Here is an 18329-nt window from a genome sequence, read left to right as displayed (position 1 = left end):
TCTAAACTAAAAGCAAAATCCCTATCTCAACGTGAATCTAGGAAAAGAGGCAAGGGCTGGATTAGAAGAAGGTATCAGCACTAGATGTGAAAGAACCAAAATAGGACGCCCCAATAGAGAGCGGAAAAATCAAAGGCAAGTGAAGGGGCAAAAGGAATTGTCATCTCAGCGTGGAAAGGAGATGCTCAGCTGTTAATCTCATAGACAGAAACATTAGAGTACTAAAATATTACTTCAGCTACTCTGAAAGCCACCTTTTCAGAGCACTACTATGGGCATCTTTGTTTTGGAATCAAAAATCAGTAACACTGAACCCTACTCTCAGAAAAAGATTAACTTCCGGTCAGGGCTAACTTACAAGGATATCCATTCAAAGGGCAAAAGCACAAATATCCTCTGTGGAGGTTATTAGAACACTCCACCAATGTGTACAGAATAAAATTCCACTGAAACCAGGCTAGGACTACATCAGGATTATAATTTGAACCCATAATTCAGCCAGTAGTCTACAATTCACCCAATTATATGCAGACCCTGTTGTTATAAGGCTGTTTGGGGTTTTTGCAAGCAACACTTTGCTACAAGGTAGCTATTGACTACAAACACTGTTACCATCCACTTCATCTGCAGAATCAAAACCAACTCTTCTAGGCTTCAATCAGGCCCCATAAGAAGCCATCAAGCAGCCAAACTAACTACAGGATCAGCTGCCACAGTGAGGGTAGACTCGTAAAATTTCCCTCTTCTTTTATGCATCAAACAAAAAGAGCTAGACTCTCCTTTGCTATGGTGGATATCACACTGATAAGTAACCTAAAAGAGCCCTCCCTAACTATTCCCTAGAAGGCTCCAGATGTTTTAGAACAAATATACTCATTTACTTGCAGACTCCTCCAAAAATGGCTAGTCTCTACCATATAGAACCAGCCAACTATATACCAAAAAGAGTGATTTAAGAGACAATCTGAAGAAAGAGCAAAAAGCAAAAACAAGTAAGAAATTATATGTGACAGGAAATAGCAGGAGAGTGGGGCCATCAAACAGAACAAAAAGATGACAGCTGGAAACAAGCTCTAAGTCCATGGAAGGCTGATTATGGCTCATGAATGGGAGATATCCCTGGGTTTTACCAGCATAAAGTAATGGAAGCAGTGTAGATAAAAACAGGCCAGTGACCAAAAAAGTACTGAAAGGTCTGAGAAACAACTAGGTAGATTAGGAGAGGGGGAAAATTATTTTCAATTTTCCACTATACATAAGATTAACTTGCAACTCTGAAAGCAGCAAAAAGCCAGTCTCAAACAACCACAGCCAATCTGCCATAACCTTTCTGACAGATCTGAGAATCACAAAGGCTAAACACTAAAATCTAGACAGCCAGAACCCAAAACTCACCTGGCCAGAAAAACTTGGTGAGGTCTAAGGGTAATCAAAAGCACCATCTGTGGTCACACCAGGACCAAGTCAAGGTCAGGGCTGGTTACCCAGGTATTGGTGGTACCAAAGTATATAGGACGCTCCAAATCAAAGAGCCTCTTATGCCAGCCCAATCACAAAAACATGTCCACAAGTGTACAACTTAAAAACAGGCCAGAAAGGGGGCCAGCCCAGTGGCGCAAGCAGTTAAGTGTGCACATTCTGCTGTGGTGGCCCGGGGTTCGCCGGTTCGGATCCCAGGCGCGCACCAACGCGCCGCTTGGCAAGCCACGCTCTGGCGGCGTCCCAAGTGGAGGAAGATGGGCATGGATGTTAGCCCAGGGCCAGTCTTCCTCAGCAAAAAAAAAAAAAAAAAAAAACAAGAGGAGGATTGGCAGATGTTAGCTCAGGGCTGATCTTCCTCACACACACACAAAAAAAACAGGCAAGAAGGTATAACAAAAATACAGATTCAGTTAACTGAATGAAAAAGAGTAGATCTTATTCCCATTACCATCTAGACACATTAACGTGAAGTGAAAATGCCCATCATAATGGAATGTCTCTCCTACTCCCTAAACACACCAATAGTGGCTTGTACAAGTGACCAAAAGAGAAAGACGATGGAATGTCTCTCCTACTCCCTAAACACACCAGTAGTGGCTTGTACAAGTGACCAAAAGAGAAAGACGCCAACTAACCATGTCCCTATCTTTAAAAATCCCACATTTGGGTGAAAGGAAAAGTACTATAAAATGGATGATAGAACATTGGCCGGCAAGCTAGCCATGATACATGCTATTCTGCTATCCCACCCTAAGACCAAAGGGAAGGAACAATTCGACAAGGCCAAACCAAGCAAAATACCAAGTACAGCAAATCAATACTGTTCCTAACTCAAAAGTACAGGACCACTGCCCAAAAGATAATAGGGTAATCACCAGGCATCTCAAATGCACACATATCACAGTATTTCCTAAATCTCAATGACGGACAGAGGTACACATTGCTCTCACACCAAAACTAACTCTTATTAAATTGTCAATTGCCAAAAACATAGGGAAACTCCTACAATCAAGACATGAGAAATATCTAGACATTCTCCACTCCCTGGTCATGCTCAGAGAAGAATAAAACCAGGGAGAGTATCATAGTCCTCACACTTCACCCCCTGATCATAGAATGTGAAGATCTAAGCATACCCCTGTGACAAGTGACTGGTATTTGTCACCCCTTATAATGCGTTAGCAGCAGCAGCAGTGAATGGATTCTTGGAGCTGTAAATTTCAGGCCTCGGCAGCAGACTCTCTGCTTGGCATCTCCCTGATTAGAAACCTCCTCTTCAGGAACTGCGCACTCTGACGCTGCCAGGTAAGCGAGGTTTGGCTTTCTGGTGACGGTGTACGGTGAGTGCGCATGTGTGTCCATGTGTGTGTATGTAACTGAGGTTTATGACTTTTTATTCCTCTGTAAATTATGTTATTACTGTCCAGAGAACAAGCAGCTCCTGAGCAGAGTCATGGAAGAAGTAATAAAATAGTGGTTACAGTCATGTACTATGCAATAAGTAAAATGCAGAGCGGATTACTATCCAAAGCCGGCTCATCAGCACTGTTACAGACCACATTTATGACAGGGATATTTCTTATGATGCTTTTCATCAGGATAATTCGAAGTATGCCCACATTGCTCACTTTCTCCACAAGCTACACAGCCCTAATCACTCCACCCCCACACGCATCTACCAAATCACACACTCCAGGAGATAACCTCAGGCACAGGAGCAGAAATCTACGCAGAACAAGTCACTAGCTGGACTCGAGATACATGCCCTAACTCCAGTTCCCTCCCCATTTCTTAAAGCCCAACTGTAAAAGGAAAAATGAGTAGTTTAATGATGACAAGTGTAGGCTACGGGCTACCACAAGTCAAGAGAACTGCAGAGCGCTGTCAGGGGCAAGGGACATTCATCCCTGTCTCTGGCCTCCTGCCACACTCCCCATCTGCAGAGCTGTCCACAGTGCTCACTGGATGGTGAAGGGCTGCTGCTGCTCAGTGTCTTAAAACCCTGTAGCATTAGATAAAATGAACAAAAAGAGCCTCTAACAGCCTCCTGAGCTACAGAGACCCTCAGAACAGCTCCCCAGGCACAACTACCAATACTCTCCAAGCTGCCTAAATTAACAATATAGTACCAAAGAGAAATAAAAAGACATTAGCCCAACGGGGCCTCTACAGGTGCCACCAGGGGGTGCTCTTGATGGAGCCACTGGGAATGGGACACCAAACACCCTTTCTACTCTCTGAAATCACAACATCAGCTGCTTCTCCTGCTCGCTAAGGATGTATGCTACGTCTTTTCTCCCCAAAGCTAATCCTGGAAACGCAACTGAAGCAACAGCAAAAGCGGGTGAAGCAAGGAGTGCAACACCACAAGTATTATAGCAATGGCCTGGAGTCACTGTGAGATCCCTTCCCCCCAGAAAAGTACAGCTGCCACCCTGTGTCCTTGACAAAACACTAAGCACAACAATTTCCTGGTGCAAATACCTCTAGGCACCTAACCATGGTGAAACAGACTGGACACTATAATAGGTACCTGAAAGGAAACCAGGCATCAGACAAATTCCAATAGAGGGGCATCCTACAAAATTCCCAACCAAGACTCCTCAAAACTGTTAAGGTCATCAAAGAAAGAAAGTCTGAGAAGCTGCCATATCCAAGTGGAGCCTAATAAGACATGACAACTAAATTTAATGTGCTATTGTGAATGAGATTCTGGAACAGAAAATGGACATTAAAGAAAAACTATGGAAATCAGACTAGCATGTGGACTTTATTTGATAATAACATATCAGTATTAGTACACTAATTATACTAAATGTACCATACTCATGTAAGATGACAATAGGGAAGACTGAGGGGGGAGGGGGTAATGTGAAAACTCTGTACCATCTGCTCAATTTTTCTGTAAATCTAAAACTTATCTAAAAAATAAAGTCTCAATTTAAAAAGCCAGTTAAATATTTTTTACAAATCTTTACTAATTCAATCAGGTTATTTTCTTATCAGCAAAACCGTTTGCTAACTTAAGGTACAAACCAAGTCTTGACCTCTTTTTGGTACTGCATAGGCCACCTTCCTAGCCAGACCATCCCCAGAACTGCCAATTCACCTGAAAGCCATATGATAGAAGTAAAGGAAGTAGCTAGTATTTTTGTTCTCTCCACATTACCACATGAGAATATAATGGAAAAGTCTAGATAACGCCAAAAATATTAAGAAGTATCCTTGCTTAAAAACCATCTCAGGGGCTGGCCCCGTGGTGTAGCAGTTAAGTGTGCATGCTCCGCTGCTGGCAGCCCGGGTTTGGATCCCGGGCGTGCAGTGATGCACCACTTGTCAGGCCATGCTGTGGCGGGGTCCCATATAAAGTGGAGGAAGATGGGCACGGATGTTAGCTCAGGGCCAGTCTTCCTCAGCAAAAAGAGGAGGATTGGCGTGGATGTTAGCTCCGAGCTGATCTTCCTCACAAAAAAAAAAAAAAAAAACAAAACCATCTCAGAGAGACATGATAATGAATTCCATTCAAAGCTATGACTGGAAGTATAGCAAAAAATGATCAGGGCCAAACTAAATACACACTAGAATCCACTGTGCCCATGGACAGCTTATAAAGTGAGCTCCAAAACTGGACACAGCCACCAACACTAGACAGTAACTACTTAGGGTAATCTCCCAGACAGAACCCTAGAGGGTAGGTAAGCTCTTTGAAAGGAACCATTTCTCATTCTTTTGCATCTTCTCAAAGCACCTAGTTTGAGGCTCTGTTTAAGCAATTACTTGGTACAGAGAACCAAGCTAGAGGCCTCGAACCAGGAAGGACAGTGAGAAGACTTCACCTCCTGAGGACATGCTGCCACTCCCCCACTCCCGCCCCAGCGTGTTATTCAGGTCTGTGAAATCTGCAAGGCCCAAGCATTCAGCAGCAGGGACAGGGAAGCCGAGCCACATGCTCAGGGGACCATATGGCTACAAACAGCACAGATCAGCTAAAACGCCACAGGGAAGGCAGGCAGGAAACTGGCAAGCCACAACAGGCACAAAACTCTCAAGCAGGCTCAGCTAATCGCTGTGAACTGAACATGCTTCTCTGCTAACCTGGAGAGACAAGGAGAACCTCCCTTGCATTTCCTTCCTTAAGAAGTGAAACTGCTTAAGCAGGGGATGAAAACCAGTCTTTTAATAGGCCACATGTATCAAGAGAATACATTGTTGAGTTTTATATTTCTCAGAAGTGAGACTCCTAGTCAACACTCTGATCTACAGCTTTTCATCAGTTCCAGAAATCACCCATAGGGCCCCAGAGGCACCCAGTTAGAGAGCTCATAGGTCACCTTTTACAGGCTTTTCAGGCTATTTAGCTGTTGCCTGTACAATTAATTCCTATTTGCTCAGGTCTGACAGTCACATGAGCCTCAGAGCAGAATCCTTCAGCAAAAACCTGTAGGATTGTCAGACTATGTTCATGAAGGCTGAGGGCACCTTAGGACCTTTTTAGGTTTCCTTGAAAAAGTAGTTTGGCATTAACAACATTTTAAATCAGGTAAAACAACTATAAAACTGCAGTTGGGTTCTACGTTATGAAAGAAATGGACAGATCATTTTTTCCTTTTATATTTAATGCTGATACCCCGTGTTCTACAACAGGGGTTGGCAAACTATGGCTCAAGGGCCATCCAGCCCACTGCGTACTGTTATAAAATAAAGTTTTATTGGAACACAGCCATGCCCATTCATTTACAAACTATCTATAGCTATTTTCTTGGTAAGGTAGCAGAGTTGAGTAGTTGGAACAGAGACAACATAACCCACAAAGCCTAAAATATTTACTGTAAGAAAAATTTGGTCAACTTCTGTTCTACAACATATTAGACAAGGAACACACATAGTGGTATACACTGGTTAACATTTCTGGAGAGCTATTTGGCAAATATGTTCCAAAATATTCCTAAGGAAATAACTGCCATTTACATAGAGATTTATTCCATTTTCGAAATAATGGGAAAATTATAAACTACATGAATATCGACCTATTGGGGACTGATTAAATAAATTATGGTACAGCCTTACAATGGAATACTACAAACAAACATTTACTTTGGTTCTCTCCCTAAATACCTCTAAACAAAATAAAAGGATTTTTTTTTTTTTTTTTTTTTACATAAGCCCAAAACGACAAAGATAGCAGGGGAGAAGAACAGAGCAACAAAACTTTGGAAACTGGAAAGCAGACGGATAAGTGGTAGCTGACTCCACAGACTCACAAAAGCTAAATCCTAAGCTAGTGGTGAGAAAACACAATAGCCAATCTGACTTATACTGCAGGCTTCCTCCACCCACCAGGACTAAAAAATTGTCTTGAAATCAAGAGTCTCAAGTGGGGATGAAAATGGGGCCAAAAACGAGGATTGGTTTAAAATCTGTGTGAGAAGCATCTGGATTTCAAGATGTATACCCTAAATCCCATACATAAGTCCATTGCTTTTAATCGAGTTTTCAGTACTCCATTCTTAAATAAGAGAGACAATCAAGGATCACCAGATATCTGAGGAAAGCCTCTAATAGGAAAAATAAGGAACCAAAATAAACAAAGAGAATTAAAAATAACTTGGAGAACATAGACTATGCAGGGAGAAGAAAACTTTCAAAAAATAATAATTCCTCAGAAAGATAATAAATGATATTCATCTCTGAAATAAGTATTAGATGTTATTTTTTAATAGTAATAAGAAACATTCAGAGAACAAAAAAAGCTTAGAAATTGAAATACACTATCATAAATGAAATAATAGAAGGGCTGAAAGATAAATATAAAGAAATCTAGAAAGAACAAAAGACAGAGATGGAAAATAGGAGGAAAAACTCAGAAGATCATTCCACAAAGTCAAACATCCAAATAATAGAAGTTCTAGAAAATAAGAGAGCAGAGACACTAGATGGAAATCAACAACAAAATAGCTGAAGTTGCCAGACATAAAGGACCAAAAGTTAAAGCATAATATGCTCACACATGGATGAACAAAGTGCATCACTGTGAAATTTCAGGATAAAAAAGAATTTGCTAAGAGCTTGTAGAAAGAAAAAGAAAATCATATAAGGATAAGGAATCCGAATGGTTTCAGACCTCTATAAAACAACAAAAAAAATCTCTAATAGCTAAATGACAGTGGAGCAATGCCTTCGCAATTCTGAAGGAAAATAACTTCTAACATAAAATTCTATACCCAACTAAACTATCAGTCAAGTGTCATTATAGAATAGACATGACAGGGCTCAAAAAATTTACCTACCAAGCACTCTCTTCCCAAGAGGCTAAAGAATGTGTGCTACTAAAATAAAGCAGTAGCCAACATTACCCTGATACCAAAACCAGACAAGGACAACACAAAAAAAGAAAATTACCAATTTGTGGTACCATCAGTAGCCAATATCACTGATGAACATCGATGCAAAAATCCTCAACAAAATACTAGCAAACCACATGCAACAATACATTAAAAAGATTATACACCATGATCAGGTGGGATTTATTCCAGGGATGCAGGAATGGTTCAACATAGGCAAATCAAACAATGTGATGCACCACATTAATAAAATGAAGAATAAAAATCACATGACCATCTCAATAGATGCAGAGAAAGCATTTGACAAGATACAGCATCAATTTATGATAAAAACTCTGAATAAAATGGGTATAGAAGGAAAGTACCTCAACATAATAAAGGCCATATATGACAAACCCACAGCTAGTATCATCCTCAATGGTGAAAAACTGAAAGCTATCCCTCTAAGAACAGGAACCAGACAAGGATGCCCACTCTCCCCACTCCTATTTAACATTGTATTGAAGTCCTAGCCAGAGAAATCAGGCAAGAAAAAGAAAATAAAGCAGTAAATCATAAAGAAGAGGCCACAGGATCCAGCAAACATAGTTCCAACCCAGTAGTAAGGCAAAGGAAACCCCAGGATAATGGTGAAGAAATCCAAAGATCACAGTTCTCTACCAGGGAAAAAGTGGAACTAGTCCAGACTGGTACAGGTGACAAGGCTCCTGAAAACTACTAATGGAAAACATAAAATTAACAGATTGATTCAATGTGTTGTAAGGAGATTTCAAAGGGTAGAGTCTAGGGTTGAATTAATAAGTATGTAAAAAATATATAGAAATTTTAAAAATTATTAACTCCAGGGAAAACAAAAACTGTGCAGGAAATAAGAAGTAGTCATAACATGCTACACGGCTCAGTGGCGATGGGCATTAACAAAGTAAACAGCGAACATTAATTGAACCAAAATTATGATGTAGTCATATTGGAAGGATTGCGTAAGAGTTCATGCACGCCCATTTGAGTATGCGTGTGTGCGTGAGTGAAAAAACTAAATCCTCATCTACCATAGTGTGAAGGAAAGGGGTTATGCCTGAAACTGAAAAATTAAGAAAGCAACACAAACATTTTATCCCAAGGTATGGATTAGCCAAGAGCTAAAAATGGCTGCCTCCAGGCAGAGGGAAAATGGACTAGCACATTTCTTAAAAGCCCAGAGTTCTTTAAATTTTTATATATTGAAAATAAAAACTTAAAAATTATATACAAAAAAATACAGATCAGTACTACTGAAAAGTGGCTGCCAGTCTACAATGAGATAAGGAACTTGGACCAGAACATAAATCAACTACATCACTAAGAACGTTGCTGACGTTTTTTCTGTAGCAAGCTTTTCTTGATGCAAGAAGCAATGCCTTGGTTTACAGTCTGCCTCAAGCTCCTTAATCGTATCAAGGCATTTTGAGTAGGACTGGTATAGATCAAGGGTCAGCAAACTTTTCTGTAAAGGGCCAGATAGCAAACAGTTTAGGCTTTGCAGGCCATATGGTCTCTGTCACAACTACTCACCTCTGCCACTGTATCAAGAACAGCTATAGACAATTTGTAAATGAACAGATGTGGCTATTTCCAATTTATTCATGACACTGAAATTTGAATTTCATACAATTTTCATGTGCCACAAAACATTTTTTTCTATGTAAAATCCATTCTTAGCTCACAGGCCAGACCAAAACAGGTGATGGTCAGATTTCACCCACGGGCCATAGTTTGCCATCCCCTGGGATAGACAATATGTTCAACTTTGTTTTTAAGAAAAAAAAAAAAAAGCCGTGTCATAGTAGTTTTATCTAGTATGAGTGTACTTTTTTCCTTATCCTTTCTATGTTTTTTCCTGTTTTAAAAACAAATAAAAATAATGCTAAAGAATTTCAAAAACAAGAAGTTTTAAAACCATTTATCTACCTACAAATACATTTTTCTCTACTCTCTAAGCAGGCTTATATCCACATGACCTAAATTTATGTTTAAGATTCTACAGGAGACTGGTTATTCCTCATAATCCTCAATCATATGATTTCTAGAGGCAATCTCCTCTATTCTGGCACTGTAATAAATAAAGCTTCATTATAATGAAAAAAGCCTCACCTTGTTTTAAAACAAAACAAAAAAGCAAAACACAAAAGACAAAACAGATCCTGGGATCCTAGATTTTAAAAGTGGAGGAAATGTTCCCATAGCCAGCTCTCCCTTTTCTAGCTACCAATAAAGTCATATTTAAGATAAACGCAAAGCTACTAACTAAATCATCCAATCTTTGAATTTCTTTCTTCAGCAACGCCTTAGTTCCCAAACCAGTCAAGGCCCAAAACCCTTCAAAATTTTCTAGGTTTTTCTATAAACTCAGTTTCAATTGAGGAAGGGCTGTTAGAACAGTACAGGGTAGTGGGACCCTCCCGAGCCTCTTCTACATCACTAACATCACAGACCTTCAAAGTGATCATAGTGAAAATGGAAGGCCTGCCTCCCTTGCTGAGCGAGTGATCGTACTTTCATTGTGTCGCTATAGTCTTATAATACAGAACAGACTACAGGAAACATAAGCACAACCAAGTGAGTTTCAAGTAGGTGGAGCAGCCGTGACCAGGTTTCCAAGCTAGTACGGTCCTCACACAGAAAGGAAGCAGAGGTCTACACTGTCGGCATCAAGGCTTAGACAATGCATGGGGAGTATCCCATCAGGGACTACTCCCACTCGTGTCCACTAAAAGGCATGATTATGGTGAATCTGACAGCTGCCTGGAGCCCAACTATAAGAAACGGGAAAGAAGCCACCTGAGCACTCTGTGACCTATTGCTTTGGGCATCATAAAAACGAAACTGAAGAAGAAATTCAGCCCACTCCTCAGAAACTTTGGTAAAATTACCATTCTAAGAGAAACCATTCCAGGATTTCTCAGGCTGACGGCGCCACCTAGTGGCTTTCCATCCTAAACTCACGGTTAGCCAACACTGGGACAGCCACCTCTCAGTCCAAGAAACAGATATTTAACCACTTTTAGTCCATAAAGACAAAGTTTCCAACACCTCTTGCCAAAAGTAAAAATGGGTGGGAAAACACTACAGCATTTTGGGAAAGTGAGGAGAACAGGTCTACCACTTAAGGTACCAAACTCTGCAACAAAGAAAAAACACTTTTACAGCACTGCTAATACAACCAAGGCATCTATCTATTCAGCAGTTCAAGCTCCCTTCAAAGAACTCCATCCCAGGACACAGCAGTGGAGGAGAACTCTCAGAAAAAAAATCACATTAGAAAAAATTCAAAACCACAAGAGTCCCAAAACGTAAAAAAGAGAAACTTAAGGTCGTATATGCTTGGGCCTAGGAAATCTGAGAATGCCATTTGCTAAGCAGACAGAAAGAACTCCTAAAATATAAGAGGTATTTCCAGCTGGCAATGTCAACAATTTTAACCTATGAACTTCTAATGAAGTTACGCAAATTTACGGCCAGAAATTTAACAGTTCTTGTGGTTTCTAAGTCCCCTACAATAAAAACACACACGAACACAAGCATGCTTGCACATTCACACACCATCGGCTTGCCTTAATCAACAGCTGAAGCATTTTTGATTGTTCAAATCTTTGTATTGTCACTAGCCTGACAACATCCACTATGCATCTCAAGATGCTGAGAATGACTCACCTTGGCAACAAACTGCTTGTCCTTTTGGTCCAAATTAGCAGTGGGAGCCACATAATCTCTCCATATTCTCAGCCTGCGTTCCTTGGCAAACCTGGCAACAAAGCAAGGATGCAAATCATTTAGACTAAGTCAGCAAATGGAATCTACCTTCACCATGGGAGTGAACAGTACAGAATTCTACTCTACCTCATAGATAAGGCACCCAGGAGAAAGGCCACCAGTCAAACCAGAACAAAGTTGATAGCCACAAGAAAAAGTGTATAGCAACTGGAACTATCCAAGATGCATATATACCACAAACCCATGGCTGGTAGATGAGGGTCTAGGTGTGCAATTTTTCAAGCCTGGACAGTACAAGTCCACCTTGATAATTAGCTCTTTGGCTTATCCTCCTGAGTGACTACCACACGCCTGGCACTGGAATGATAAAACCAGAGCAACTGCTCTCTTAAATGAGAAGAACACACATCTAAACAAATATATATATATTTTTAAAGCACAATTTCCATTCGAATCATAAGATTATTAACTACCCAAATCCTATGTGGGAAAAAAGAACAAAATTGTCACTATAGTGCATCTAAAGAGTAAAAAAAAAAATAAACAAAAATCCAATAGTTTACTGAAAGAGTTTAAAAAATCATGTTGGCATAAATTTGTTTTAAAGTACCACACCCAATAGACATTTTTTGAGCTGTCTTAGAGTATTTACAAATAAATGGATATATGTGCAGGGGAAAGGAACTATTATTTCTGAAAACAGTAATGCAACCTTTTTTTAAAAGAAGCACTAAAATGAGAAAAAGACAAAGCAGCACGTAATAGTTGTAAAATACAGGAAATAATTCAACAAAGATTCACCAACAGCAAGCTCAAATACAGCAGGTAAAACAGCAGGCAAGTAATCACACATTATCGAAATATGACTTGCATTCGCTGGTCTAAACTTGTTTTTTAATGATGAGCACTCTTAAAAATCCATAAAATCTCCTACAGATGTTATAAAGCAGGTCGATACTACTGTCATTATATGCACTTTCTTCAAAGAAAGGTAGGAATTTAAAGAATGCAAAAAGGATTATCAACCAAAATAGTAATTTAGAATAAAGGACTTACAGGATTTTCTGAACAACAACAAAAAATTGAGCATCACAGAATAATCAGGGTATCTAGAACACTGTACTTCATAAAAGTATTTTATCTTTTGAATTTAATTGTAGAACAACATAAAGACTAAAACAACTTTTATATGTTTTTTTAACTGGTCTACCTTTGTCAGACATGCCATTTCAAGTGGCCCAGATTAAAACCTACTTTTAGAAAAAGTTGCAAATATTTCTGCTTATAGGTACAGAAGGATACAAAAGACCTAAGAAAAGGGAAGAAAACTATAGTCATTCAATTCACGTTCTTGCATATCTCTTAGCTGTACATCTCAAAGACAAAAAAGTGAAGTTATCAAGACCATTACAATTTTAAGATTCTGAAATATACCACACAACAAGTCTCGAGAGTAGAACACTGTCATCAGTGGTTGGTGGTCTTCTGCTTAAATGAATCCTGGGAGGTGGTGGCTGGGACTTTTCTGAACATCATCTCTATTCATCTACTCTTGCTACCTGCTTCATTTTCTTTCATCTACCCCATAAGTAAAAGAAGTTCACCTACTACACCTGGAAATACTTGACCTTGACACTTGCAATAGCCACCAATCTTTGGAATGTCCACTATCGTTTTTCTGGAAATAAGTTATTTCTACATCTGCCTTAACCATGAGGTACCCAGCTAAAAACATGACAACCACACCTCACAGTTGCATTAGCATTTATAATTAAAACATACTTTTAAATAAATTAGGGCATTAGGACTCACGATAACATTGAGGGGTCCTGTTTTAGGACCCAGAGGCTCTATTGTTTCATCATAGCCCTGGCTCCAGCCTGCCTGTGTGGGAGTAGCTGATAAGCAATTTCACCTTTCTCAAATAAGCTTCAAGTTTATTTCATTCCAAATGCCTAAAACCTGGAATTTAAGTGAGAGGCTTGGGGAAAAAGTGACCTGAAAATATTAAAAAAGTAAATCAAGTCAAGAAAAACGCTTGAGTGAAAACCTAGACCCTTAACTTACTATCCAGCATTGAATTACACCGAACCTGAAGACTTAAGTAAGCCACTCCTCTATGAGATCCTAGCTTCTTCTGGAATTTCCCTAATCCTTTACTGAAATAAAACAGACACTGACGTAGATGGGTGAGAGAAGATCACTAGGTTTCTTTTCCTAAAGATGCTTGGCTGGAAGGCTTCCCTGACAGACCTTACCTCTCAGCCGCCCTCAGCTTTTCTGCACCCCGAGTGTAAACTGCAATCGACCAATCCACACAGCGTGCAAAACCTTCCTTCAGGAGGAGCTCTGTGATGTTGCCATTCTGAAAACAAAGCACACAAGAAGGCAGGCAGAGATTAGATTCGATTGCAAGATAATCCACTTCTCTAGACTTCTGACACAATTAACATAGCCACAACCTATTCTGCAGTTCATTTAAAAAAAAAAAAAGGAGTAGAGCTGTTTTTCTCATTAAGAAACCAGCTCTAAAATGGGAGACGCTACTCTAACTCCTCTCAGCAGCCTTGGTTTCATAGCCCCACAACACCAAGTGCGGTAACTCTCGCTTAACAGGAGTAGGATAAATGTTAGTGGCATTGAACGGAATTGACATTTCAATAGCTCTTCCTGTGGGCAGAGGAGGATGTTAATCTTTAGTAGAGATTACACTTTATTATTTCCTTCCCTAAGATCAGCATTTACTCCCCTTTTCACAACGGGAAAGCTGAAGAACGGACTGACTAAGGGAATAACTTAAGCTACATTTGCCCAATGAATTATAATTCATATTCTACTGTGACACAGAGCCATCTGGCAGGGCATGGGCAGACAGCTAGCACTCCAGAAGAAACAGACATGACCTTGGTACATTCCAAACCAAGCCTCCCAGCCTTCCACAAGTGCCATCACGAAAGAATTCTCTAGTGAAAGAATAATTAACAGTAGTTTACTCTATATTGGATATAGGCTACAATAATGAAAAGCCACTTAAAGTTGGGTGTTAATAAAGTCATCTCCCGCCCAAGAACAACCCACTTATGAAAGTGTACAATAGGGTAAAACTCCCAATAGTCAGAACTAAAAGAACATAAAGAATCTATTTCCTGCTCAAAAGCAGAGTTAGGAGGTAACTAGACATGGCCTGGAGTACACAAAATAATTTTTCCATAGAAAGGTTTCCTCATCATAGTTCTACCAATATTCAAAATAGCTAACTTCTAGATATACATACAAATTTCACCAATTCTATTCAACAAGTTTCGGTGCCACTTCTAACCGATGTGGCAACGTCCCACCTTTCCTATTCGCAACCTCAAGGACCAACACTTGGGAAAATAAGTGATACTCCTCTTCCCCTCATAAATCCAGTAACATTTGAGGTTAATTTTCTAAAAGTGATAAGTTGCACAGATCTGTCCAATGCTATCAGATGACTGATATCTCCCTAGAAAATGCCTCAAAAATCAGCAGATAATTCTGCCAAGATATTTAAAAGGTTCTTAAATACAGAGAAGCAGAGAAGCAAACTACAGCCCATCAAACACCAAACGCACCCCTAACCCCAGGCACCCCAGCCTGCACAGGCACACTCACTGGATGAAGGATGGTACCCAGAATGTTCTGGTTGTGACAGCTCTCCAGAATGATCTGAACATCTCTCTGAAGCAGTCGAGATTCGGTGAAAAATTTGGCTTCTGCGGCAAAAGGCTCTGGTGTTTCACTGCCATCTGCTTCCCGTCGAAAAGTTGGGCACTGAAGCATAAATGAGAGAGGTGGGTAATGCAGCCTAACTGGGAGAGCTAGGTGCTCTCAGGCCACACTGAACCACCCAAAACCACGAACACCAAAGCTAGGCTAGAGAAGGTCTCAAATCAGGCCTTCTAACTCTTTTTAAAACACACTGGTAAAAAGTGACTGGAAATAGTATCAACTCAGACTGCTTGGTAAGGCAAATAAAACTCACGTTATCATGGAAAAAATAATTTTAATTATATTGAAAATGACCCCTTGCCAAGAAAAGATTCACCAGCCACTACTTTTAAATCTGACATTTTTAAATCCAAATGGGTATTTTACATTAGGACAAGCCATTCTTAGCAAACTTCAGAGCCTCTCGTCCCTCCTTTCCACATTTCAACAATCTCTCCATAGAGCCCACTCCAAACAGACCCTGAGTGCTTAAAAAATAAAAACAGGGCCCAGACTCGGAAGAAAGAGTAGATCTGAAGTCCCCAAGTAGAAGAATCTACCTGTCACTGAACACTTCCACAAACCCTATACCCACCCCATAGCCCAGTGTATGGTCTGACCTTGACCCCGGACAGCATGACTGTAACCAGGTAGTAATCTGGAAGGAGCAGGGCCCTGACCACACTGCCGTCCCGCACATGCTCGATGATAGCTGCATGACAGAATAAACAGCTTAAGTCGTTAGCAAAACTTGTGCCAGGGATAAACAATGCCCAATCAAATTGCATTTAACACAGTTCCTCTCCCTGAGTGTTCACACAACAGATTCTTCTACAAACTATTCCTGGGGAATATAGATTAAACCGACTTCTAAGTCTTCTAAACTTTCTGGGACCTCATGGCTTATACCCAAGGTTGGTTGTCCATCACCTTAGGTTGCTCACCTGAGGACCAGGTGCCCAGCAAAAAAATAAATAATAACAATTCAGGATTGGTAATAAATTTTACTGAGTCTGTAGTTAACAACGTTGAAAAGCTGGTCCAGTAACTATATAGCGTGTGTGTGTGTGTTTAGATGTATATAGAATTCACATTTCTACCTCGACATTTTGGAGATAGTACTAAGTAGCTATCTTTTAGAAAATCTTTAGAAAATAGGAAGATCCCCAAGTTGCAAAAATACTAGCAATTTACTACCTGTACCAGCAAAGGACTGGTACCAGCAAAGGACCAGCAAAGATGCAAAATGCATCTGATGTAACCTATGTGAAGTGGATTCAAGTTCCCTTCCAAAATACCATGGTACTGTTTTACCCTTAACAATCTCCCTTGGATACCAAATAAGTAAAATAGGTTTTATAAACCTCTAGAAGCTCTAGAGCAAATAGAAAGAAATCACCCTGAGTTATGTCTGTCTTTTCCCACCAGCCTCACCATTGACAGGCTTCTGATGGTGTGAGTCCACAAAGTGCCTTGGGTTCTCAATGGTATACTTGAGGTCCCGGATGGTATGTGAACCATTCCCCTCACTCCACATCCCTTTCTTAGCTGCCTTCGCTTGTTCCTCACATTCCGAAAGCCGGTTCTGCTCAGGACTGGGATGTGAAAAAGAAGCGTGTGGTTAGTGAGTTCACAACAGAAATATTAGGCTCTTTGACTCTGGGGTTTTTCAGCATCTTCTCCCCTTAAAGAGACCAAAGCATTTGTTTCAGATCTATGGTTTCAGACCCAAGCCTACAACCAGAAGACCACTATAAGTGCAATTTCCTGATTCCAGACTTGTTCCCTCAAACAACAGATTCAATCATAAGAGCATTTAATGAGAAGATCCAAAGAACACACATCTCGGTACTTCCCCCATAAGTGATTACAAGAGAACAAGTTGGTGGCTCAGAGGGAAGCTGCTCCAGGGGGTACAGCTTCATTTAAGCATCCCAGATTCAGGAACTGGAATTCAGGCAGAGCTCAGCAGGACACAGTGCAGGGAAAGTGACTAAGAACCACCCTTATTCCCCGTCATCTACAGAACAGGGCTGGGGAATGCAGAGCAAATACTGTTATTACAGATGTCACCCCAAAACTACTTACACATTCAATAAGACCAGCTAAGCAAAAGCAGTTTGAAAATGAAAGACTCTTCCTTCATTAGGCAGGAAACCAAACTATATACGAGAACAGCGAGAAAGTCAGTCGATAGACCAAAAAACAAAACCAGAAATGGCTCTGTGCTTGCTCGCTCTCTCTCACATATCTGAGCTAAAGTGAACAGTGAACTGCGAGGCCTTTGCACAATCATAGTATCTGGTTCCATCAGTGGCTGTGTGCATAAGCTGAAGCTTCCACCTTGCTCAGCAGGGATTTCTGAGCAGAGATCCCTGACCTACAATTTCTCAAACCAGAAGTTTTCAGTACTGTTCTTTCCCTTCTTCCCCCCAAAAGACAACCACATCCTCGGGGATCCAAAATTGCAGCCATAATTCAATGAAAAAATGTAGCTTAAGAGAGACAAGCAAACATAGAAACTGAAAAAAGGAGATTTAAGTCAAGATAACTTAGGAGAAAAAAGGATTGGGACTCCAGGGGAGATTTTTTTGTTGAGATGGTAAAATACCTCTGTGGGCTTTTTAAAAATTTTTCATTCTGGTTGCAAACTGGATTCCCAAAAAGCACTGCAATGATAATCATGCCAATAATTGTCCTTAAGATATAACTTCAGCATGCTTCCAAAATACCACCTAAGACAAATGTCTTTATTCAACAAATACCCACATGCTCACACCCCAATTATAGGCTCCAGCAAAGGTCTCTGCAGTCAGAAAGGACCACAGAAGTATATGGTGAGTAACTTGGCCCCAAAGTCTACAAAGGCAGGAAGAATGCAAAAAGTGGATTTTTGCCTTTGCTTATCCCCATCATTGGTACAGTTCAAATATTTATCTAAAGCCTTTTCTACAGCTACAACAGTCATATAACATAGCAAGGACCTAATGATTTAAACAGCATCTTTAGCCTCCAAATTACTGA

General features: G+C 40.2%; 1 protein-coding gene across 1 annotated transcript in view; it reads right to left on the bottom strand.

Annotated features, from left to right (window-relative positions):
• SND1 (staphylococcal nuclease and tudor domain containing 1) overlaps positions 1-18329 on the bottom strand; it is a 422021-nt gene that overhangs the window by 357497 nt on the left and 46195 nt on the right. The window contains exons 5-9 of the mRNA XM_004418726.2: positions 16740-16900; positions 15926-16017; positions 15210-15368; positions 13832-13938; positions 11514-11604 (exon numbers count right to left, since the gene is read on the bottom strand). Coding sequence (XP_004418783.1) covers positions 11514-11604; positions 13832-13938; positions 15210-15368; positions 15926-16017; positions 16740-16900 — 610 coding nt within the window. The remainder of the gene's footprint in view (positions 1-11513; positions 11605-13831; positions 13939-15209; positions 15369-15925; positions 16018-16739; positions 16901-18329) is intronic.

This window comes from Ceratotherium simum, chromosome 1 (assembly GCF_057802395.1).
Source record: "Ceratotherium simum simum isolate JZ-2026a chromosome 1, ASM5780239v1, whole genome shotgun sequence".
Taxonomy (NCBI): domain Eukaryota; kingdom Metazoa; phylum Chordata; class Mammalia; order Perissodactyla; family Rhinocerotidae; genus Ceratotherium; species Ceratotherium simum.
Note: the sequence above shows the minus strand (reverse complement) of the source record. Positions and strands in the feature narration are given on the sequence as shown.